The 23,469-nt window shown below is 47.7% G+C and overlaps 1 protein-coding gene across 11 annotated transcripts in view; it reads left to right on the top strand.

The window, feature by feature from the left end:
* Positions 1-23,469, top strand: part of KCNMA1 (potassium calcium-activated channel subfamily M alpha 1) — a 767,665-nt gene that overhangs the window by 214,590 nt on the left and 529,606 nt on the right. For all 11 annotated transcript variants that reach the window (XM_042240721.1, XM_042240720.1, XM_042240724.2 and 8 more), the window contains 1 exon segment: positions 11,337-11,498. In XM_042240721.1, the coding sequence (XP_042096655.1) occupies positions 11,337-11,498 (162 nt within the window).

Genomic DNA, 23,469 nt, shown 5'->3' with positions numbered 1-23,469 from the left:
CTACCCTTCTATGACCCCAGGCTTCTTTCTAAAGGGAAGGAACCCGCCTTATACACGTTCTCAGGTCCCTTGCGGCTCTGACGTCTACAGATCTATGACTCTGAGATGCATTCCATTAAGAAAAGAAACCAATCTTTTGAAGGGGTTTGAGTGCTCTCCCTGAAACAAGAAGTCCCTCTGGATTGCCTTCCCAAACAGTGCTAGATGCTTCCTACAGGGAAAAGGGATTTGTATTGCGCATATAGGCCTAAGTGGGATTTATAAGACTGGACTAGCCATAGACCCGCAGACAGTCTTAGTGCCTCAGTTGCTTACCTTTAAAATGGGCATAATAGTGCCTAACTTACAATCTTGTTAACAGGATTCACCAAGCAAACACAAGGCATTCAGAAAATTGTGTATCTATTATCAATCTTTCTGAATATCTGGTCCTGCCTCAGACCTGCCTTCTGTGGTTACGAGTGATTCCTCAACTGGAAAACAAGTGTGATATTTGTCTTCTGACTTGAGCCCCTGTGGTGGTTTTCTTGTGCCGGTGGTTCTTGAGTCCTTCTCCCAGGACAGGCCAGGCTGCCCTCAGACTGGCATGGTAGCTCAGCTGCCGTGTCTTTGCATGTGAGCAGGCTATTGTGGGCCCAGCCTGGCCCCTCTGGCTGAGAGATCAGAGCTGAGGTCTCTGCTAATCCAATTCCAAGTCTCTGAGGTCCAGAGAGTGAACTCTGGACTGTCACTTCTCTGTCCCCATTTTGTTAAACTGATTGATTGAGAAGGAGATCGTTATTTTGCAAACATGGTGTATAGGCTGAGATGGAAGCATCAGTCTTGAAAGTACAGGGTTGACTTATTAATTTTAAGCAACAAGTGTGGCACATCTCACCATGGGATATAGTGTCTAATGGGTCACTCTATTCCCTAATTGGCACCCTGTCCCGTAGACCAGTTTTCCAACATCCTATCCATACATGACTGATTATAACCAGATGTCTGTACTATACAATTCTGTTATTTAAAAGCCATAGGGTATAAGGCAGTTGTTTCAATGCTAGTAATAAGCAGCATTTTATAAGGATATTCCATCTCCTCTTGGTACATTTTGCCTATCCGGAGGCAGCAAGGAAGAGGAAAAAAACATGGCCTTTGGTCTTAGAATAGACTGGATTAAAATTTCACCTCTGCCACTTAAAAGATGAGTGATCTTGAAAAGTACCCATCCTCTGTGAGCCTCGTAACATTCCTATCTTGCAGGATTGTTGTGAGGATTAAATAAGATGGTGTAAGACTGCCGAGGAGAGAACATGGCTGGTAGAGACAAGAAGTCACGGATTTCCTAACAGCCAGTTGACCCTCTCAGTCCCCAGGCGACAGGTGCACAGTGCTGACCGTGAGAAGAGCCAGTAAGGACCCCAGTGCTTCCCCAGCGTCTCACGCTGCTGGGACACAGGGAAGCGCAGGACTCAAGGTCCAGAGGCCAAGGTCAGGCCAAGGTGTCAGAGCTAGACGGAACCCCGGGGAGTGTTTCCATGGCCCCTTTGAATTGGAAGCAAGGAAACCTGAGGCACAAGAATGGTAAGCGACTTGTTAAAGAGCACCCGGCCCTTTCCTGCTGTCGCCCTTTCCGTTCCGTGACGACCTATGTCTTCACACACTATGCAGGTGGGCTCCTAGGAGTGTGACTCTGGACAAGGTACCTGGGAAGCCAGAGCTAAAAATGCCCGTGACGATGAGTTATCTCACAACCAGCAGAGAGACCCAGGCAATGCGATGGTTTTCTGACATCCCAGAGCAACTGGCCTTGTCCGAGCTTCTTTTTAAGCTCCTGCAGCCTGTTTCTGTGGACGTGCTGCTCCTTCCCTGGACATGTAACCTGTAGTTAACAGACGAAATAGCTGCCGGATAGGTTGAAGGCGGAAGTGTTAGTCTCTGAGTCATGTCTAACTGTCTGCGACCCCATGAACTGTAGCCAGGCTCCTCATGGGATTTCTCAGGTAAGAATACTGGAGTGGGTTGCCATTCCCTTCTCCAGGGGATCTTCCCGATCCAGGGGTCAAACCTGGGTCTCCTGCATTGCAGAAAGATTCTTTACCATCTGGTGCCCCATATACATCTGGGTCCTGGGGGGCTGATGAGGCTACACGGTGCAGGGGGAGCTCCCTCCTACCAGGGGCAGGTTGGATGATTAGAACTTCCCAAGGGCAGAAACCAATCCTGCCTCATCTCCACCCCCACCTGCCCAGTTTCAGGTGCCCACCTCCTTCCTCCTCTCTCTTTGCAAAACCCTATGAAAATCCCAGCTGGTGGGATTATGCTTTATTTGCTTGAGCTGCTCAAGGTAATCGGCCTAATCCCTAATACGCAGGATTATTGGTACCTGGGAGAATCCTGCGGCTGGGCCACCCTTCTAGGATATGAAGGAGGCTGTAGGGGCCAACAGGAGGGGGTGGGAGACAATTTCCTCTTGAGCTGTTTGGAAGAAGTGGGAGTGGCTGGAGGGCAGATCCCCAGCTTTTAGGCCTGGTGGAGACCTGTGGCAGAGGGACGGGATGATAGTCTGTGCGGGTGTCCTGGAGCCCTGTGGGTTTATAGGTGTGGATGTTCAGGCATTTCTGGGTCTTGGGCCAGGCTGCAGCATAGGATGTCAGCACATTGACCATGAAACAGAGCGTCTTATAAAAGCTAAAATGGGCCTATAGGTTTTTACTCAGTAGATTTCAAGCTTTTTTTCCTGCAGAAAACCCCTTCACTCAGGTGCAATCTAGCCCAGAACCTTAATAGGTGAAAATGCTCAATGTCACGGTGATTTGATTTTCTCAGGGCCTGGAGGCCTTGCCTTCTCTGCTGCCGCTTGCTACCCCACTAAGGCACCTGATAAAACACATAATGCTGGCCTTTAAGGGACAGAAAACTATGGCTCTAACCTACCACTCCCCATCGGTTCCCAGATGGGGACTCTGTTTACTTTGCTTAGAGAGGTTGGGTGACTGGTCAAGGCCACACATCCTGTGCCTGGTAAAGCCAGGGCTAGAATACAGGCTTCCTAACTCATATCCCAGAGCCCTTGGCCTTGCTGTGCTGTGCTTAGTTGCTCAGTCATGTCCAATTCTTTGTGACCCTATGGACTGTAGCCCTCCAGGCTCCTCTGTCCATGGGGATTCTCCAGGCAAGAATATTGGAGTGGGTTGCCATGCCTTCCTCCAGGGCATCTTCCCAACCCAGGTCTCCCGCTCCGCAGGTGGATTCTTTACTGTCTGAGCCTTGCTACCATCCCTCTGACAGGAGACAAGAATTTCTGGTTTCCTACTTTGTGCTCAGCTGAGGGCAGCTGCCTGCCAGGCTTCTGGCTCAGTTTTTCTGGGCGAGAGAGGGCATGGAGGGGCAGAGGACTGCTGCTGGGGAAGAATGAGGGTGGGGGTTCCAGGCAGACTGAAGCAGAATCCATCAATGCAGGCTCAGGAGAAATGGCTTTCTGATGTCGACCAGGGTAATGCAAGGATGAAGTGGAACTATGAGACATGAGGGGAGGGCAGATGGAGGTTTCTGGGTCCTCCCTTCCCCTACAGCCTTCTGGATGTTGAGCACCCAAGAAGTACTCCATAGCACCAGCCCTGGCCAGAGAGAGGTCCAGACATGGGTCTCCCAGGAATGGGAAGTGCTCTGGTCTTGGACAGTGCCCCGCCCCAGAGGCTCTCCAGGCCTGGCAGCATCAGGCCAGGATGCCCTATTAGGGATGCAGGCTGCACAAGAGAAGATGTCTCCTCCTCTGGCAGCATCTACATAGAGAGCCTCTTGCTTAGCAGCAGGGCTCACAGCCTGTCAACTCGGCCATGTTCATTTCCCATCTGACACTCTGCTCTGTGAAGGGTGATTTAGGGTTCCAAGCTGGTTCTTGGCCAAGAAAGGAACCATGTTCCTCTCTTTGATTTAACCACCCTCTTAAGGCACAGGAGCCTTGAAGAAGGGTCTCTGTGGTACACACAGTACCCAGACATGGGCCAAATTGAGTGTTCTGATGGTAGCAAACCTCTCCTGGGCCCTTCGCAATAGTCCATAATCCTTCCGCACACATTATCCCCGAGAGGAAGTCAGCTCAGGTGCTTGTCTCTCTTTGGTGTCAGACAGCTGGGTTTAAATTCTGACTGTGTCTTCCTGGGCCAGCTGATTAAGCCCTTGTCTGCAAATGAGTGCATTGAAACCTGCCTCATAGAGTCACGGTGATGATGTTCAGAAACGATGGTATTGTTTCTGAGTATTATCATCCTTACTTATTAGTAATATTATTTGTTCTAGATATTGTGCTTGCTGATGACTGACTTCCCATCTGCTACAGCTCTCCCTCTCTCCCTCCTTTATCTCCTTCTGGCCTCCCTCCCTCCCTCCCTCCCTCCCTCCCCTCTCCCTTCACCCTTCCTTCCTACCTTTCACCAAGATGCATCAAGTGCTTACTTACTCTGAGCTTATAATGTTTCATTGTTGAGGACACAGCTGTTAACAAAAGAGACAGAAATGCTTCCCTCATGGAGCTTATAACCAGTGATGATTACAGTATGCCAGTTACCAGATCGTGGAGGAGATACTCGGGGAGGCATGGAACATAGATGGGGGTGATAGAGTAGGGGACTGGTGGAGGAGTGGGGTGTCAGGTTCAAGGGGGTGGCAAGAGAGTTCTCAATGATGGGTTGAAGATTTGAATGAATAATAAGGTGAGGGAGCAGCCGTGGCTATCTGGGGTGGGCGTTGGGAGTCAGCCAGTGCCATCGCCCCAGCTGGTAGTGGGCCTAGAACATTCTGACAGCACAAAGAGGCCAGTGAAGCTGAGCGAGCGAGGGGGGTGAGTGGGAGGCTTGTAGGATATTGGCAGAAGCGGGCCAGATCGGGTGGGTTGGACTATGTGACGTCTCTGACTTGTCCTCTGAGTGGGATGAAAAGGACTTACATTTTGAAGCATAGCTTTTCTCCCTGATGATCACTGCTTAAACAACTTCCTAGATCCAACTGAAATGTTAACTAAACCCAAGACAGACTTGGAGCTTTGCAGGGGGTAGGTGGCCTCAGTGGGGATGAGCAAGGTGACTCTGGAAACTTCCTCCTTCCCCGAGGCAGTCAGCCAGCAGGTGTGGTGCCCAGGGTGGCCTTGGCACCTGGCACCTAGAGGTGAATGAGTCCAGCTGAGCAGGAGCAGGTGTGGCTGATGCTCCCAGAGAGGGTGTGGCCAGCACAGCAGGCCACCTGGCAGGACCTATCAGTGCCAACATCCTGTTTGTGCCCAGGGAGATAACCAGGCCCTGCCTGTGACAGGTGGGTATCTAAGAGTTGAGCCTCGATGCCATCTTTGCCCGCCCTTCATAAAAAAATGGTACTTTCAGAAAGTGCTGGACGCTGCCTCACCATATTATATGGCAGGACACGTCTATGTTTACAGAAGGGGTTTTGAGAAATGAAATGGCTTGTCCAAGGCCATCCAGAAAAGCTGGACTTAAGGATCTTTTGATAAGCTCTTCTTACCACACAGAAGACTCAAGGCTCCCAGTATACCGGGTCCAATGTAAGAAGGATGAGAGAGAGAGAGAGACAGCCTGGACCAGAGGACCGGAAGCAATGAGGTCCTGGGATTAGCACAGGCCTGCTCTCCCTTGCTAGGCCTGGGCAACTCCCACTGCTGGGGAGAGCTGAGCCCCTTGAAGTGTTGCTCTGTGGGGCCCCCACATCAGACCAGGTGGAGATTTCTGCAGTCCTAGGATCACGAGGACTCCAGATTGCAGGCTGGCAGAGCAAGGATCTGCTTGGGAGTGCTGGGTTCCCTGGGCTAGACGTGGCAGAATCATCCCATCAGGAGCAACAAAAGGGAAGGGAAATAGAGCTCGCTGGGGGGTTGTGTCTTAGCTCGGTGGATACGGGGTGGGGCAGGGCGGCACTGGGCAACTGGGCCTGTGGACCACCCCCAACCCCAGGCACTGTGTGTCCTTATCCATTCCATGACGGGGTTGGCATCCAAAGTCACGGCCGAGGTCCCTTGTCAGACTTTGGTCTCTGACCTGATGGTTCGCAGGAAATGCCCGATCATCTAACAGATACGTGCTTTGGACGGTGAGTATTGTGCGGGTGACTGTGGTCCAGTCGGGCTGTTGGCCGCAAGGGGCATAGGAGAGGTGAGGCCGCGTGCCCAGGCCCAGGCCATGAGAGCTGAGAGCTGCCTGTGTGGGCGTGTGATGGCAGGGGGCTGCCAGCTACTCTGTTCCCCAGGGTCCCTCCAGCCTCCTGGAGGCAGCCTGCCCTGTCCTCTAGTCCAGGCACTGAGATTAGAACTGTCCTGTGTTGCCCCCAGAAGCTGTGGCTTCTGTTACACAAGACTCTGGCAGGAGAAAGGGCAAAATGGAGCCCTTTCCTTGGGTTCGTGGGAGGGTATAGCTGCGGCCTGACCTCCACCTTCCAGGATACTCCCAGGAACCACCTGGTCTTTTTTTTTTTTTTTTTTTTTCGCTTCTCCTTCCTCCTTGTTCCCCTCTTCCCTCCAAGGCACCCTTTTCTTCATTTTAGAAAATCTCATGATCTTTCTGAAGCTAGGGTAGCTGGAGCCTGTAGCTGGCAGAGCTCTCTCTCTTACACACACACTCACCACCCCTATCATACTCCACCCTACCTCACCATGATTTCTTAGACGGTGAGCAGGGATCAGGGCCAGCTCACTCCTGACACCAGGGGGGAGCCTGTCTGGCCCAACTTGAGTCCTCCTGACAGAGGAACTGGGTCCTCTCTGCAGTGGCAGGTGGAAGGACACCCACTCTGCCGTTCAGAACAAAGCCCCATTCCCTGTCGTGGAGCACAGGAGAGAGCAGTGTCCTGGGACCCAGGGGCCCACCTCTCTCTCGTCCTCAGTTTCCTCATCACAAGGGCAGTTGATCTAATGGAGCATAGAAGGTCTGGGTCCAGGGCTGCCTGTGTAGGAATCCATACCCCTGCTCCTGGGGGAGTGCCACGCAGCTCCTGCTGGAACCTCCACAAGTTGGGTGCCTTATCTCCTGGGGGCTCATTTCCTAGTTAAAGCCTCATAGCTGTTAGAACCTATACTTGTTTATCTTCTGTAATTATTTTCACTATGGTCTGGTGTCCCTCCCGGGGCCTCCAATTGATAGCTTAGTTTTAAGTGCACCGAATACCCTTGGAGCCAGCCTGTCCCGTCAGTGGGTGCTCAGCCACGCCAGCTGTAACTGCCACACCCCTAGCCCTGTGCTAAGTGCTGTGCGCTGCTTATCTCACATAAGCTTTGCACCGCCTTCCTGGGGTCTGCCTGCCAGTCCCCATTTTACATGGAGGAAGGCTGAGGCTTGTGGACTAACATGCCCGAGGTAGCCAGCTTGTACATGGCAGAGCAGACCTAAGTCCAGATGGGTTTGCTGGAGTTCTCAGGCTCTGTGAGCCTTCCCCTGATAAATACCTGCTTTCAGTTGGCCTGTCTGTAAAATGGGGATAATTTCACCTGCTAGGTTTAAGGAAGATAATGCAGAGAAGACACAATTTTGAGTTTCTGGTACCCAGCTGTAGCTTGATGAATGATGGTTAATCACTATTATATTGGACTCTGCTCCTTACCCTTCCTCTCCCACCAACTCCCACCCCTATACGTACCCAACAAGGCCACTTAACTTCTGTGGGCCTCTGCCCCCTTTCTCTGGAAGCAGAAATTATACCTGCTTTTGAAGCTTTGGCCAGAGTGAGGTCAGAGGTGCAGGACTTTCCCTTCAGGCCAAGGACACTAACCTGGCGGCCTAGCATCAGGCTTTGTGGTGTTCCCGTCTCCCTGCTCCCCCAGCCATCACCCCCTCAAGTCCTGTCTCCCACACGTAATTATGCTCACAACATGTAGTGTAAGCAAATAATAATGAGACTATTATCTCCCTTTAGTCTGTGTTTTTCCTTTCCTATCATAAAGTAATTAAAATAATGAATGCCTTGTAAAACAATAGGTAAGCGGGCTGGCACGAGAGCGTTATCTGCCATATACCTCTTGTACTCTGAATTATTGATGCAATGAAACCACTGTGTCTGGGGAGGACTCCCTGCCTCCCAGCCTCTTGCATGCCAATTGCTTCCTACAGAGTCAGTCAGTGGTTGGGGTGTCTGTACCCCAGGATCGAGGAGCAGAGAGCTAGCTAGTCCTCCAGGTTATGGCCCTGGACTAGTTCAGGAATGTCTCTAGGAGGCACTGCTCAAAAGGAAACACAAGCCTCTGATCTGAGGGCCTTGCCCTGATCTTTCCCCTGTTTGGGCAGAGGGAGAAGCTGGGATCAAGCTGGGGGTTAAGATGCACATCTCAGTTCATATCAGGGCAGGGATGATCAAGTCAGGCCAGAGTGATTAGAAGCAGTGGTTCTCACCCTGGGGTTCCGAGACCAGCTGCATCAGCATTTTCTGGGAACTTGTTAGAAATGGGGGTTTGGGAGTGAGACCCAGCACTGTAGCTGTACCGGGTCTGAGTTGTGGCACAGGGATCTTCCATCTTCACTGTGGCATGAGGGATCTTTAGCTGGAGCATGTGGGGTCTACTAGTTCTCTGACCAGGGATTGAACCCAGGCCCTCTGTGTTGGGAGTGTGGACTCAGCCACTGGACCGCCAGGCAAGTCCCTCAGCACTGTTTCTCCACAAGCTCTCCAGGTGATGCTGTTGAAGTTTAAGAAGCACTGCTAGAGTGTCTGTGGTTCCAGGAGGCACAGGAAGTGTTGAGACGAGTTAATAAAACATGTGCTATCATGTGCCGTTGGGCACTGTTTAATCCCAGCAACACCTATAGGGCGGGCAGTCTTCCAGAGAAGGTCCCTTGAGGCAGAGTGGCTGAATCCACACCTTCAGTCACTAGTGGTTGCCCCTGGATCAGCGTCTCTGTCCCTTCCTGGGCACCCACCTGTGCAGCCTCCTCATGGCCAAGGCTCAGGGCCCTAACAGGCCATTGGGCTTGGCCTCAGGTGGCTTGGGTAGCTGGCTCCAAAGACATCATCAAGCAGCCCCCACATATACCCACCCTGTGCCCCCACCCCAGGGCTCCTTTTGGATTGTTCCAGTGCTGGGAAGCCCAGTACACTTGGAAATTAAGCATGAATGCCTGGTGTACCTGATGCTCAGTCTGGCTTCCCAACACCCTGAGTCAGGGGTGGCTGGCGGGGGAGAACCGAGCGTCAGGAGCAGCTTCCTGCCTGCCTGCAAGTCCCCAGGAGGATGACTCATTCAGTGCCTCCCAGCTCTCCTTTCCTCCCTCCGTTCCACCCCCTCACAGACGAAGATTTCTACCTCTGCCTTCGGGTTTTCCTCCTCACTCCAATTTACAATGATCCCCAGGGTCAGTTTGTTTTGTTAATGGATTCTAGCATTTTAAATGATGACCATAATTTTGCTGACATCTTTTTGAAACATCTATGTCTGCAAAGGAGAAGGCAATGGCACCCCTCTCCAGTACTCTTGCCTGGAAAATCCCATGGACAGAGGAGCCTGGTGGGCTACAGTCCATGGGGTCGCGAAGAGTTGGACACGACTGAGCGACTTCACTTTCATGCATTGGAGAAGGAAATGGCAATCCACTCCAGCGTTCTTGCCTGGTGAATCCCAGGGACGGGGGAGACTGGTGGGCTGCCATCTATGGGTCGCACAGAGTCGGACACGACTGAAGTGACTTAGCAGCAGCAGCAGCATGTCTGCAAAAATAATCTCAGTGGTTATTTGAGTAGGGGGCCCAGTTAAATTTAAATTTAATTTTAAATGAATGTGTTTTAGGTATAAGTATGTCCCATGCAATATTTTGTTGTTGTTCAGTCCCTAAATCATGTCTGACTCTTTGCGACCCCATGATCTGCAGCGCACCAGGCTTTCCTGTCCTTTACTATCTCCCTGAGTTTGCTTAAACTCATGTCCATTGAGTCAGTGTTGCCATCCAACTATCTCATCCTCTGTTGCCCCCTTCTCCTCTTACCCACAATCTTTCCCAGCATCGGGGTCTTTTCCAGTGAGTCAGTTCTTTGCATCAGGTGGACAAGCTATTGGAACTTTAGCATCAGTCCTTCCAGTGAATATTCAGAGTTAAAATCTTTACATACTTAAACTGAAAAATTATTTGTTGTTTATTTGGAATTCAGATTTTGCTGGGTTTCCTGTATTTTATTTGGCAGCCGTTAAGCCCAGGCTCCGTAGTCAGGGAGGGGATGACATTCATAACCCCTTTTACTCTTCATTCATGTTTATTAAGCCAGCTTTATACCAGGCTCTCTGTTGGGCACTCAGGATTCAGCAGTTGGAGGATGCAGACGATAAAAGAAATAAGTAAGAGATCTACGGAATGAGTTACAAGTTTTAGGTGCATTGTAGAAAAATAAAACAGAAAGGCAGCATCATTAGAAGATAGTTGGAATTTTGAAAGGGTAGCCAGAGAAGAATGATTGAACAGGTAATATATGAAGCAAAGACTTGAGGGAGGTGAGGGGGTAAGCCATGATCCTTGGTGGGAGAAGAGTTTTCTAGGCAGAGGACAGAGCGTGCACAAAAGCATGCAGTTTAGGGGCTCATGAGAGGCTCAGTTATCTGATGAGGTCAGCCTTGTTTCCTCCAGCACATTTTTAGCCAAGAGGGGACTTTACTGTCTCCTGTCTAAAAAAGTCTGTGGTGGATTTCAGGTACAGCTGGATCCAGGTGTTCCAATGATGACGTTAGTATTCTATCACTTATCCTAGTTCCCTCTGTGTTAGCTTCATTCTCGGAGAAGGGTAACCTTTCTTACTATTTTCAGCAAAATCGCAGGCTTGAGTTGTATTGGGTCAGCATAGTTAACATAACCATCCTTGGCCCAACTGCTATTGCCAAAGGGATAGACTGGTCTGATTGACCAGTCTCCATTCCTGGAGACAGTGTGTACCTTTAGGCCCTTTTGAACCATGCAGACTGAATGAGAAGATGGAGATTTCCTTCAGAAAATAGGGTGTAGTTGTAAGAAGGGTATGAAGGCTGGGCAGGTGGAGATTATAGAATGCCGACTTCACTTTTTTCCTAGCCACTCTCATCCTAGACAGGATGGTTTCTCTCCTGAGCTTTTTGATTTTTTTTCCTATAAAATGGGAAGAGAATAATTTCATTCTTCTTTCTTTCACAAAAATAGTTTAAGAGGAAACAAAGGCAAGATTCTTTTTAAAAAAGATTTAAAAAAAAAATCAAAGCCATAATCCATCCCTTCTTCCTGACCTCTGTACCTTCAAACCAGTTCCACCTCATCAGGGGTCCGTCTGGCTTTAATTCTTTTGGGTAGAATATGTTTTTTAAATCCTCTTGGTGCCCACGACTCAATCCTTGTTCTCTCTGTTGCCAGGAGGCCCAGAAGATTAACAATGGCTCAAGCCAGGCGGATGGCACTCTCAAGCCAGTGGATGAGAAAGAGGAGACAGTGGCAGCCGAGGTCGGCTGGATGACCTCCGTGAAAGACTGGGCAGGGGTGATGATATCTGCCCAGACGCTGACCGGCAGAGTCCTGGTGAGTCCCTGGCCCCCTCCTCACATGAGGGGGCTTGCTGTCTGGTCCACGATCTCTGCTTTTATGGGGATGTGGTGTTTCACTCTGTCTTCTGTAGACCATTGGCTGCTGTGAGGCGGGGGTGAAGAGTGAGTGCTTACATGGGATCATGGAGAGACTGGCGTCTTTGTGCACATCTGAGCCGGTGGTCTGTGGGGTGGGGTGGGGGGCGGGTATTTGCAGAGTGAGCCAGCGTCTGGGGCAGAGAGGGCCTGTTGGGAAGGATGTAGAGCATTTCCTCTGCTAGCAGAGTAGGTGTGCATTCTCACACACACAGTACACACACAGACACACACATACAGCTTGACTATCGTGGTGAGAAGAAAGGATCAGAGACATGTGTGCTCAGAATTCTGCAGAGGCTCTATAAATATGGGATCTGGTGAGTTCTGAGTGTATGTGTTTGCTTGCGCATTCTCAGGTATACATGTCTGTGTTTGGTGGCCTTCTGAAGATGTTACTGTTGTCCTCTGGCCACCATAATTTTCAGAAATCCCGCCCTCTGTGATCAGAATCATGCCCTGCTGGAAACCCTCGGTCCTGCTGGTGATGAAACTCAGCGGCAGCCCACCTGTGACCGCTGGTCCCATGCTTGGAGCATTGCTTGTGTGACTTTATTTCTGCGGTGGCTGTTCTCAGCCCCACCTGCAGCCTAGGCTCATGCTTCCCCTTCTCTGTGCAGCTACTGCATTCTCTCTGATCTGCTTGTGTGGAGCTAGGCTTCATTAACTGGCTTCATGAGCTCCTGTTTCTTGACGACTATTGTGGGTGGAACAAGCCTGCAGTGACCAGTAATCCCTGTTTGCCTGGGGAACCTTTGCACCATGATTCTTTTGGTGCAAAGACTGGGAAAGTTGTGGGTAAACAGACGTGAGCTGGTCACCTGATCAGACCAGCCTCATGCCATGGTTGGGCTTCTTCCCTGGGTGGCCCTGACTGCCAGCTGTCTTGGGTCTGATGAGTCAAGAGTTTCCTTGAGAAGGATGTGACATTCTAAATAACTCCCTGTGATTCTGGAAGCTGTTTTGTATGGGCTGTCCTTCCTTGTCCTGATGCTGGGGTTCAGTCAAGAGTCATTTGGCTTAGACATAGGATGAATGGGGATATCCTGGTGGCTACGGAGTATCAGAGATCAGGCAAGGATGCTGAAAGATAGATGCCATCACTCTTGATGTTTCATGGCAAAAACTCAGTGAGAAGGTGACCCCAGATGTTGGGAGATGGTGAAATTTCACCCATCAGAATCCTTGGGGAGAACTCTACATTATATTTTTGATAAATATCTCACTCACAGCTTGAGGAAAGGAGTAAGTCACTAAATGTCATGTTCAAATCATCAAACTGGTGGCCAAACAGCCTTCAAGGAGGACAGGGCTCTGTTAACTGAGGGACCACCAGGAGCTGTGCCTTCTGAAGACTCTGGTTATGGAGTCATAGATTATGTTATTGGTAAGTAGTGGCAAAATAGAAAGTGGGAACATTTAAAGCTGGGATTATGGAAAGGAGGAGAGAGAAACTGGTGAGACCAGTTGCTGTGTGGAGGAAGATGGAGGTGGCTGGTCTGGGTTGGCGGGACTTAGGCTCGGAAGCCCTGAGTGTCTCGTGAGGAATTGAAGGTGGCTTGTTGTGGGTTGTGTTGTCTGACCATCACCCTCATCTCCCCTCTAGAGTCTTCAGTAAAGTCTCTGTTATTTTCTCACACTTGGGTGTGAGTAGACTCTGTGTGGGAAATTTAAGGAGGTTGGAGTCTGGGTCTGTGCATCCACCTGGGTTGAAATGGAAGTAGTGCATTGTACGTGTATAGTATAATGAGAGGGTGAGGGAATTGCAGGCAGCTTGGTTGCACAGTATGATGCCTGCTGCTTCAATGTGGTCCCTTAGGACCATTCTGTCTATCTTCATCAGCTAAGAGATACTGAGCACCAACTTTAGGCCAGGTGTTTTATCATCTCTGTGAAAAATAATGAATAATCCCAATTCCATTGCACCATGGTTGGAAGGTATTGAAAGGATGTCTGGAGGAGAAATGCTGAATACAAATGTTATGTGAGTGTGTATGTGGTGGAGAGGCTGAGTGTGGGGAAGTAGGGAGTCAAGGAAGAATTCACAGGGCTTCACTGGAGGGAAAGCCTTTGAGCCGAAACGTCTATTTCAAGGTGAACTGAGCACATTTGATGATAGAGACAACATAAAAAATAAAAACATAGCTGAGCTTGAAAACAGGGACTACTTAGTGGGCCAGGAGCTGAGAAGGATGCCTAATAAAACGGAAAGCATTTGAGTGGAGCTTGGCAATGTGGGTTAGGATCCTGAAAAGTTAAAGGAGAGGAAATGACTCCACAGTGAGGGGGCAGCAGGAAAAGATCAGGGCCATGGTGTGCTAGGCAGTGAGGATGGAGCTGCAGTACAGAGGCGCCTGAGGGGCAGTGAGGCTAGGAACGTGGGCTGGAGACAGCTTGTCAGGTCTTCAGATGCTGAGCTAAGGACTTTGGACTGGAATCATCCATTTTACGGATGTATCACCGCTTGTATTTCCATCTACCAGCTTGGGTTGTTTCTACTTCTACTTCAGATTTTCATGGGAATATGATTTTTGATTTCAGTTTGGTTAATATCTGGGAATTGGATTGTTCTGCTTTCTGGTAAGTTTAAGTTCGCCAGAAACTATCAAATTAGCTGTACCTACCAGGACTGTATGAATGTTCTGGTTGTTTTTCATCCCTGCTGGTACTTGGTAATATCAGTTTGTTTTTAAAACTATAGCATTCTAAGCAGTGTGTAGTGATATCTAAGTGTGGTTTTAATTTGTACTTCCCTATGTTCGGGGCTTCCCTGGTGGCTCAGATGGTAAAGAATCTATCTGCAGTGTAGGAGACTCAGGTTTGATCCCTTGGTGGGGAAGATCCCCTGAAGATCTTGGCTACCCATGTTTAAATATCAACATCTTTCCATATCTTTATTTGCTATCAGTATATCTCGAGTGAAGTTTCTATTCAAATATTTTCCCCATTTCTAATTGGTTTGTTATTATTGAGGGGTTTTCCCATTTTTATTGAGGATTATTTTCACTGCTATCTAATTGTCATCACCCCGAAAGGAAATCTTTTACCCTATTTTAGCAGTCACTCTCCATTTCCTCATCCCTAGCCCCTAACAACTACTAATATACTTTCTATCTCTATGGATTTGCATATACTGGACATTTCATGTCAATGTAATCATGTTTGTTTTTTTTAAGACTTTTTAAAGTCAGATACTACTGCTGACAATGACGTTACTGAGAGCCTCTCGGGAGCCAGGCACTGTGCTAAGCCCTAGATGTTGTGATCAGGTTGAAGGGCAAGGACAGTGTTGAATTTGTTCCATAGCTCCCATTTTGTGATAGGGATGCATGATGAGGAAGCCACAGAGCCAGTCTTGTCAGTGAATTTATGTCCATTTTACAGTTGAGAAAATCAAGGCCTAGGAAGGGCAGTGAAGTGACAGAGCCAGGCTGGTACTTGCAGGCCTCCAGACTCCCCATCCAGTGCTCTTCCTATGTCATCACTTCCCATCTGAAGATGATGCCTTCTTTAGAAGCCGCTGTCATCTGTTGCTTTGGCTGTGACATGACTGTCTCTGAGCCCAATTAGGTCCTGAGGCTGCTTGTTCTGATGCTCTTAACATTTGCGTGGACTAGCGTGGCATGCTCAGGCCTTCTTGGCTGGGACTGCCCATGAGGCCAGCTGTTTTCCGAAGGTCTCTTGGGAGAAAAGGTGGCCTGGGCTGCTCAGGTGCGCTCAGGGTGGATCAGTCCCACTGCCTGAAGAGCAGGAAGCTCTGAGTACAGGCGGCACCTGCAGAGCAGGCCTCTCCTTTAGGGAAGGCAGGTCCTTGCTCTGAGCAGGGAAGAGATTTCATACTGCAGTCTCGGCATGCAAGGGGAAGCAGCGCTCCCTTTTCAGAACCCAAAGCTGTGTTTGTCTTGAACTGTCCAAATGTTTATCCTTGCAACAATGGGACTCGAGTGAGACTAGACACCGGCTGTGCAGTTTTCCTTTTCAATTTTTAATTTGTTTTCCTTGATGCACAGTTCAGGAGCTTGGCCTCCACATCTGGGCCCTTACCTGTCTCGTTGTCACAGGTGAGTCTCAAAACCAGGCAAGGCGGGGAAGGCCCAGCCAGGGAAGGATTGTCCAAGACAGCCTTGGCGTATCTGTGGATTCACCGGTTGTCCGGATCTCTCAGACGAGCACACTGTTCATTCAGGAAGTATTTACTTCTCACCTGCACCAGGCATTATTCCAGGCACCGGGCAGCGGGCAGTGAGCACCAGGGATTCAGCGTGTGCATTATTCACGCTGCTAAACTAGATAAAGTTTGTAGCGCTCAGTGTAAACAATGAGAAATGAGGGTCACCATTTACCAGTGCTTTAATTAACTGTTAATTCTATTAACAACTGGATGACCAGGTCTCAGAATAGCCCATCTTTGTCTTGTATCTCAGCCTTAGCTTTACAGAAACAGTGAGACCTCATAGGGCCTCCTCTTTTAAAAAAATTTGTTTTAACTTTTCATTTTGTATTGAAATAGAGCCAATTAACAATGTTGCGCTAGTTTCAGGAGGACAGCAGTGGGACTCCTCCATACATCCACAGGTATCCATTCTCCCCAAAGTTCCCTCACATCCAGGCTGCGTAGGGCTTCCTCTTAGAGTGATGGCTGAGGGTTTCTGTATCAGAGTGCACCCCCAGACTCTTAAGGATGACTACTTTCTTATCTTTTGCTTAAAGCAAAAATACTTGCTATCTTCTGATTAGAATGTTGGTGCATGCTTAATTCAAAAGTTTGGAATATATTGGGAGAACTGATGATCAGTTCCACTTTGGGACCTGGAGCTGGTTCATGCTGAGGGACATTTCAGTGTCTCAGTGAATGCCGGTGAGATGCCGCCCAGCTGTTTGGGTGTTTCTGGGGACTCTTCTCACTGCATCTCATATTATCTGCTTAAGCACAGACTCGGGGTAAATAGTTCTTTGTGCTAGGATTGCTGTGGTCCTTCTGGTTAACCTCCAGTGAACGCTCTATATTGGGAAAGGGACACTGGCCCCTCTTCTGTAGTGATTGCTGGGAGGCAAGTTCATGGGCCATTGAATATACATAGCGTCTCAGGGTTAACATTCTGTATTTGCATCCTCCCAATTTCATCTCTGAATCTCTTCTCTCATTTCCCCTTTGCCTACTATTTGAACTTTACATGTGTGTGGTTATGTGCTCTGTAGAGTTTGGGGAACTAAATGAAATTTTTCTAAGAATAAGCCAGTACAGGCAGACCTCAGAGATACTGCAAGCTCAATTCCAGACCACTGCAATAAAGTGAATATCACAATAGAGCCAGTCATTTTAGAGCTAGAGACCATGAATTTCTGGGTTTTCCAGTACATGTAAAATATGTTTACATTATACTGGAGTCTGTTAACTGGGTGATAGCATTATGTTTTTTAAAATAATGTATTATACGTATGTTGGGCTTCCCTGATAGCTTAATTGGTGAAGAATCTGCCTGCAATACAGGAGATCCCGGTTCAATTCCTGGCTTGGGAAGATCTGCTGGAGAAGGGATAGGCTACCCACTCCAGTATTCCTGGGTTTCCATTGTGACTCAGCTGGTAAAGAATCCATCTGAAATGCAGGAGGCTTAAAAAAAAAAAAAACTTAATTAAAGAGACTTAATTAAAATCCTTTATTACTAAAAAATGCAAACAATCATCTGAGCCTTCAGTGAGTCATTTACTATCATCAAAAGATCACAGATCACCCTAAAAAATGATGAAAAATTTGACATATTGAGAGAGTTACCAAAATGTGACACAAAGATCTGAAGTGGGCAAATGATGTTGGAAAAATGGCACCTATAGACTTGCTCAAGGTAGGGTTGCCGCAAGTGTTCAATCTGTAAAAAACGCAGTATCAGTAAAGTGCAATAAAGTGAGGTATGCCTGTATATAAATAAAAAGGATAAGAAGCACACAGAGTAGGCTTTTGTTTATATTGTTTGGTTGTACTTTATGGATTTATAAGCCAAAATTAGTATTAGAAATAGTCTAAGTCAGGGTTAAGTTTTTCTGTAATGGGCTAGCTAATAAATATTTTAGGCTTTGCAAGCTGTAGAGAGACTTTGTCACAACTCCACTCTGCCACCGTAGTTTGAAATCAGCACAGACAGTACATGGGTGTGACTCTGTTCCAATAAAACTTTATTTATAAAAACAGGTGGGAGACCAGATTTGTTTCATGGGCCATAGTTTACTGATTCTTGGTCTAGTTCAACTTCATATTTCATAAACAAAGAAATTGAGAGGCAGAAATTGAAAGAAAAATTTTAGGTAGGAATTCCCGAAGATAATATAATACAGGTTTGATGCATGATACTGGATGATTGAGGCTGGTGCACTGAGATGACCCAGAGGGATGGTACGGGGAGGGAGGAGGGAGGGGGGTTCAGGATGGGGAACACGTGTATACCTGTGGCGGATTCATGTTGATGTATGGCAAAACCAATACAATATTGTAAAGTAATTAACCTTCAATTAAAATAAATATATATATATTTTTTAAAAAGAGTGACAGTACCAGTGAATGCATTTATAATGGGAAAAATTATAGACATACAGAGTTATAGAGATAGATATAGGTACACACCCACTAACACCACCATCTCCATTAGCACCTTGTTTCTGAATATTCATATTAATTTCCATAGCAATCTCAGAGTGACTATTTTCCTAGAAAAACTATGTATTGTGGCCAAGCATGGCCTCACCTCAAGGCGTAAGCACAGTCTACACTGGCTGGGTTGTATAGCTGCTCAGCCCCTTTATAGATTCAGTGTTTTGTGCTCGCTTCAAAGCCTGGTTTTGCCAATATATCTATCAGCTCCTTGAACAAAGATAGAGCCTTTAGAATTACTCTTTTTCTTTTGCTTATTGACCTCATATTCCCATGCTGCTATATTTAAATATTGCTTCAGGAAACAGACACATCTAATCCATGAATTGAAAATGTATTCTACTTGCTTTACTGTCTGGGGAGTGATTTGTTGAAATAAGGAGAAAGAAAAATGCCAGTCTTTCCTTTTATCTTCCTAAATACATGCATGTGTCATTTTACATTAACATAGTATACATAGCCTAGGCCATTCTATCCTTATCTCCTAGGGCCCCATAGAAAATATGTAACAAGCCTTTCAAGGAGAAATAATCCTATTGGCTTAATAGCGTTAAATAGGTGCATTCACTGCTGTGCTGTCTGTACCTGAAACCGGGCCAGTAGAGCAAAATGGAGAGCACGTGGGCAGAGCTTAATCACATGGGTGACACCGTTGACTTCATTTCTCCCTTTAAGTGCCTCATGGTGCTGGTGACATTTCTCATCAGCATCTTCTACTTTGTATTTTCAGTGGTGCTTGGTGGCAGAGTCACACACCTCACATTTCCGTCTCACTCTCTTCCTCACCTCCTTCCCTATCCCCCTTTTTAACATTTTAGACAAATGTACATAAAATTTCTATATCCCTTACAGATGACGCCCTGTGTAGCAGACAGATCTTGGCTTGCATAGGCTTTTTTTTTTTTTTTTTTAAAGTAAGAATGCCCCCATAGTGAAATGGTATATCCTGCTTTTCATGCAGTTGGGAGTAAATTGAGATTTAATTTGAGTTTAACTCCCCTAAGTGAGTCTTCTTTTTAAAGGAACAGAGTGATAATCCACACTCCCATACCCCATGGCTTAATAACAACTCTTTATTTTATCCTGTGGATAAATGGAGTTCATATTTGGTGTTTGAATCAGTAAATCAAATGAGGAAAGCTTTATTTATATTATTAAACATAAAGGTTTATCTGTGGTGAAGGGTGCGCTAGACTGCACTAGATTTGTTACTTGGGACCCAGCATCACTGGGTGGGAAAACAAGTCAGAGAAGTCACTGAATTCAGTAGGAACCCATGGTTAGTAGTGAGCTGTCTGTCACTGGAGATGTTCAAAGAAAGGCTGGATCTCCATTGGTGGCACTGCTGCTGATGGTTGGCCAGATTTCATCCTCATTACTTTAATTGGGGTCCACAGAAAATTAGATGTAGGAGATGCTCCAGAATAAAAACACTTCCCTGGAAGTTGAACAGACTTCTTGTCCCGTTTTCAAGATTGTACAATGGGTATCACCGTGTAAGTCCTGCAGGAAGAAAGACTTTGGCCCAGCATTTCCCACTCCTATTTCACCATAGAACCCTTACCCCATGAAGCATCTGTGGGCATCACAGAGAACAAACTTTGGGAAAATTGTACCTACCCCAGCTATTGCCTATGGGCCAAATCTGGCTCATTGCCTGTTTCATACAGCTCACAAGCTCAAGATGGTTTTTACATTTTTATACGGCTTTAAAAAAAAATGAACAGATTATTCTGTGACGTATGAAAATGATGTGAAATAATATTTCAGTGTTCATAAAGTTTTATTGGGATATAGCCGTGTTCTCATTTACATGTTGTCTATGGGTGTTTTTGCAATGCACTACCATCGCAGAATTGAACAGTATCCGCAGAGTCCAAGAATCACCACCCTGGAGGAGTTACTGTTGGGTCCTGGACAGAATGCATTTGGTGACTCCCAAACCAGACCATCAGGTTCCCCTTCTGCTCTGTGGCCAACAGGACTCGGAGTGGCCACCAGGACTTGTTCCCACGGTTCAAGGCAATGGATGAGATGTACCATCCAGTCCCTGCTTGAAGAGACCCTCTACATTTACTTCCACAAGCCCAACCAGATGATGCAGGAGAGAGAGGGATACAGAGCTAGGCAGGCCCCCAAATCCCACAGCTGACTCGGCACAGGAATTTCCGCTTCCCGTGGTCAGTGGACTATCTCTGAGAACTGTGCAACAGGGTCACTTTCTGTCTCCTGGGCCCCACCTGCCTGCATCCCCCCTGCAGTCAGTGCACCCCAGGCCTAGCCTGGCAGCCCAGTGTCTGGTCCCTACTGTGGATGCCCCTGGTCCAGGCCTGCAGGCCAAGTGCCTCAGCCATACCAGCCACTGAACTCTGCTGCCAATCTGCGGGGCATAGGCTGTGTGTGCCTGCCTCTCCAGCACATTCTGCAAAGAGCAGCTATTAAATTTGCTAGCTGGTGTGTTGGCTTCTCTACCCTCCCCCATGAAAATAAAGGAGACTTTCAGAAATTAATCCCCAGAGAATCCTGGGGGAAGGAAGAGCCTTCTGGCCCAGGAGCAGAGGTTCATCCCGGCTGTTCATCCCTGGCTGCCGCAGCCTCTGGGCTCTGGTGGCCAGTACTTACGCTGCTGCCTCTTTCCACTGGGGCTTTTGCCAGGAGTAGGTGCCTGTTTTGTTCTTCTGTCTCGTCCATCTGTTTGTTTATCCATTTCTATCCACTCATCCGTCCGTCCAATGCACATGCCTTCGCTGGTGTTCCCCAGCACACAGGAGCGAATATGGCGCCCAGGCAGTGGGTGCCTGCTGAATACAGCAGGGCGCTCAGGCTCTCCCTTGTGTCTGCTGGCTCCGGTTCAGCTTCTCTGTCTGGACTGGGAGACAGCAGCCTGCCCTGGGGCTGATCCAGCACCATCTGATTTGGGGCTTCTACTCTCTTTTGCTCCCCACCTGGCCTGTTGTCTCATTCATTTGGAACCAGCAAGGACAGGTGGAGCACTTAGCATCCCCAGATCACCAGGTCCTGCTTTTCCTGTCTCCCTGGGACCTGCCTCCTTGGGGAGGGATGCAGTGGTGCTTGGCACGTCGAGGGCTGCTCTGTGTGGTATGGCAGGGCAGTTAGGAACACAGCCTCTGTGGTCATTCTGTTGAATCTCAGCTCTAGGGCTTTCCCCCTGCTCCAGTTGCTTCGTCTTCTAGTGCCTCAGTTTCTTCATCCATTCAGTTCAGTTCAGTTCAGTCACTCAGTCATGTCCCACTCTTTGTGACCCCATGAATCGCAGCACGCCAGGCCTCCCTGTCCATCACCATCTCCCGGAGTTCACTCAGACTCATGTCTATCGAGTCAGTGATGCCATCCAGCCATCTCATCCTCTGTTGTCCCCTTCTCCTCCTGCCCCCAATCCCTCTCAGCATCAGAGTCTTTTCCAATGAGTCAACTCTTCACATGAGGTGTCCAAAGTACTGGAGTTTCAGCTTTAGCATTATTCCTTCCAAAGAAATCCCAGGGTTGATCTCCTTCAGAATAGACTGAGAGTCCAAGGGACTCTCAAGAGTCATCTCCAACACCACAGTTCAAAAGTATCAATTCTTTGGTGCTCAGCCTTCTTCACAGTCCAACTCTCACATCCATACATGACCACTGGAAAAACCATAGCCTTGACTAGACGGACCTTAGTCAGCAAAGTAATGTCCCTGCTTTTGAATATGCTATCTAGGTTGGTCGTAACTTTTCTTCCAAGGAGTAAGCGTCTTTTAATTTCATGGCTGCAGTCACCATCTGCAGTGATTTTGGAGCCCCAAAAAAGAAAAGTCTGACACTGTTTCCACTGTTTCCCCATCTATTTCCCATGAAGTGATGGGACCAGATGCCATGATCTTCATTTTCTGAATGTTGAGCTTTAAGCCAACTTTTTCACTCTCCTCTTTCATTTTCAACAAGAGGCTTTTTAGCTCCTCTTCACTTTCTGCCATAAGGGTGGTGTCATCTGCATATCTGAGGTTATTGATATTTCTCCCGGCAATCTTGATTCCAGCTTGTGTTTCTTCCAGTCCAGCGTTTCTCATGATGTACTCTGCATAGAAGTTAAATAAGCAGGGTGACAATATACAGCCTTGACGTACTCCTTTTCCTATTTGGAACCAGTGTGTTGTTCCATGTCCAGTTCTAACTGTTGCTTCCTGACCTGCATACAAATTCTCAACAGGCAGTTAGGTGGTCTGATACTCCCATCTCTTTCAGAATTTTCCACAGTTGATTGTGATCCACACAGTCAAAGGCTTTGGCATAGTCAACAAAGCAGAAATAGATGTTTTTCTGGAACTCTCTTGCTTTTTCCATGATCCAGCGGATGTTGGCAATTTGATCTCTGGTTCCTCTGCCTTTTCTAAAACCAGCTTGAACATCAGGGAGTTCACGGTTCACGTATTGCTGAAGCCTGGCTTGGAGAATTTTGAGCATTCCTTTACTAGCATGTGAGATGAGTGCAATTGTATGGTAGTTTGAGCATTCTTTGGCATTGCCTTTCTTTGTAATAATAGTCTCTACCTTTTAATGTTTATTTTAACTTTTTATTTTGTATTAGGGCATAGCCAACTAACAATGTTGTGATAGTTTCAGGTCAACAGCGAAGGGACTCAGCCATACATATACAAGGATCTGTTCTCCCCTGAACCTCCCTCCCATCCAGGCTGCCGCATAACATTGAGTAGAATTCCATGTACTATACAGTAAGGTCCTTGTTGGTTATTCATTTAAATGTAGCAGTGTACATCTGCCTTTTCATGTTGTTAGGAGGATTTGATGCATCAACATATGTAACATGTTTAGAATAGTGCCTTTTATGTGGTTAGGGCTAATAAGCATTTGCTATTATTATTTTTGTTAGTATTAATGGAGCCTGGTCACCATCACAGAGAGGAAATATGATGGTGTGGAGACACACAGGGGCAGGGAGTGGAGGGTAAATCCTCTCCTGTGACAGGAATGGAGGAGCCCTTAGACACTGCCAAACTCAGACGTCATCTAAGAGTGCTGAGCCACCTCTGGACATGCCCATCTAAATAGGGTCTGAGTATTCCAGGGCCCAGGTTTGGGTCCAGCCAGCCAATGATGTTTGGTCCATGCACACAATTCAGGCCCTGTCATTTCTGAAGCTGGCTCATGCCAGCCTGACTCCTCACTGTCAAGTCAGCCAGGAAATTCTCACTTCATACAGCCATCCTGAGCT

Source organism: Ovis aries, chromosome 25 (genome assembly GCF_016772045.2).
Source record: "Ovis aries strain OAR_USU_Benz2616 breed Rambouillet chromosome 25, ARS-UI_Ramb_v3.0, whole genome shotgun sequence".
NCBI classification, from domain to species: domain Eukaryota; kingdom Metazoa; phylum Chordata; class Mammalia; order Artiodactyla; family Bovidae; genus Ovis; species Ovis aries.
Note: the sequence above shows the minus strand (reverse complement) of the source record. Positions and strands in the feature narration are given on the sequence as shown.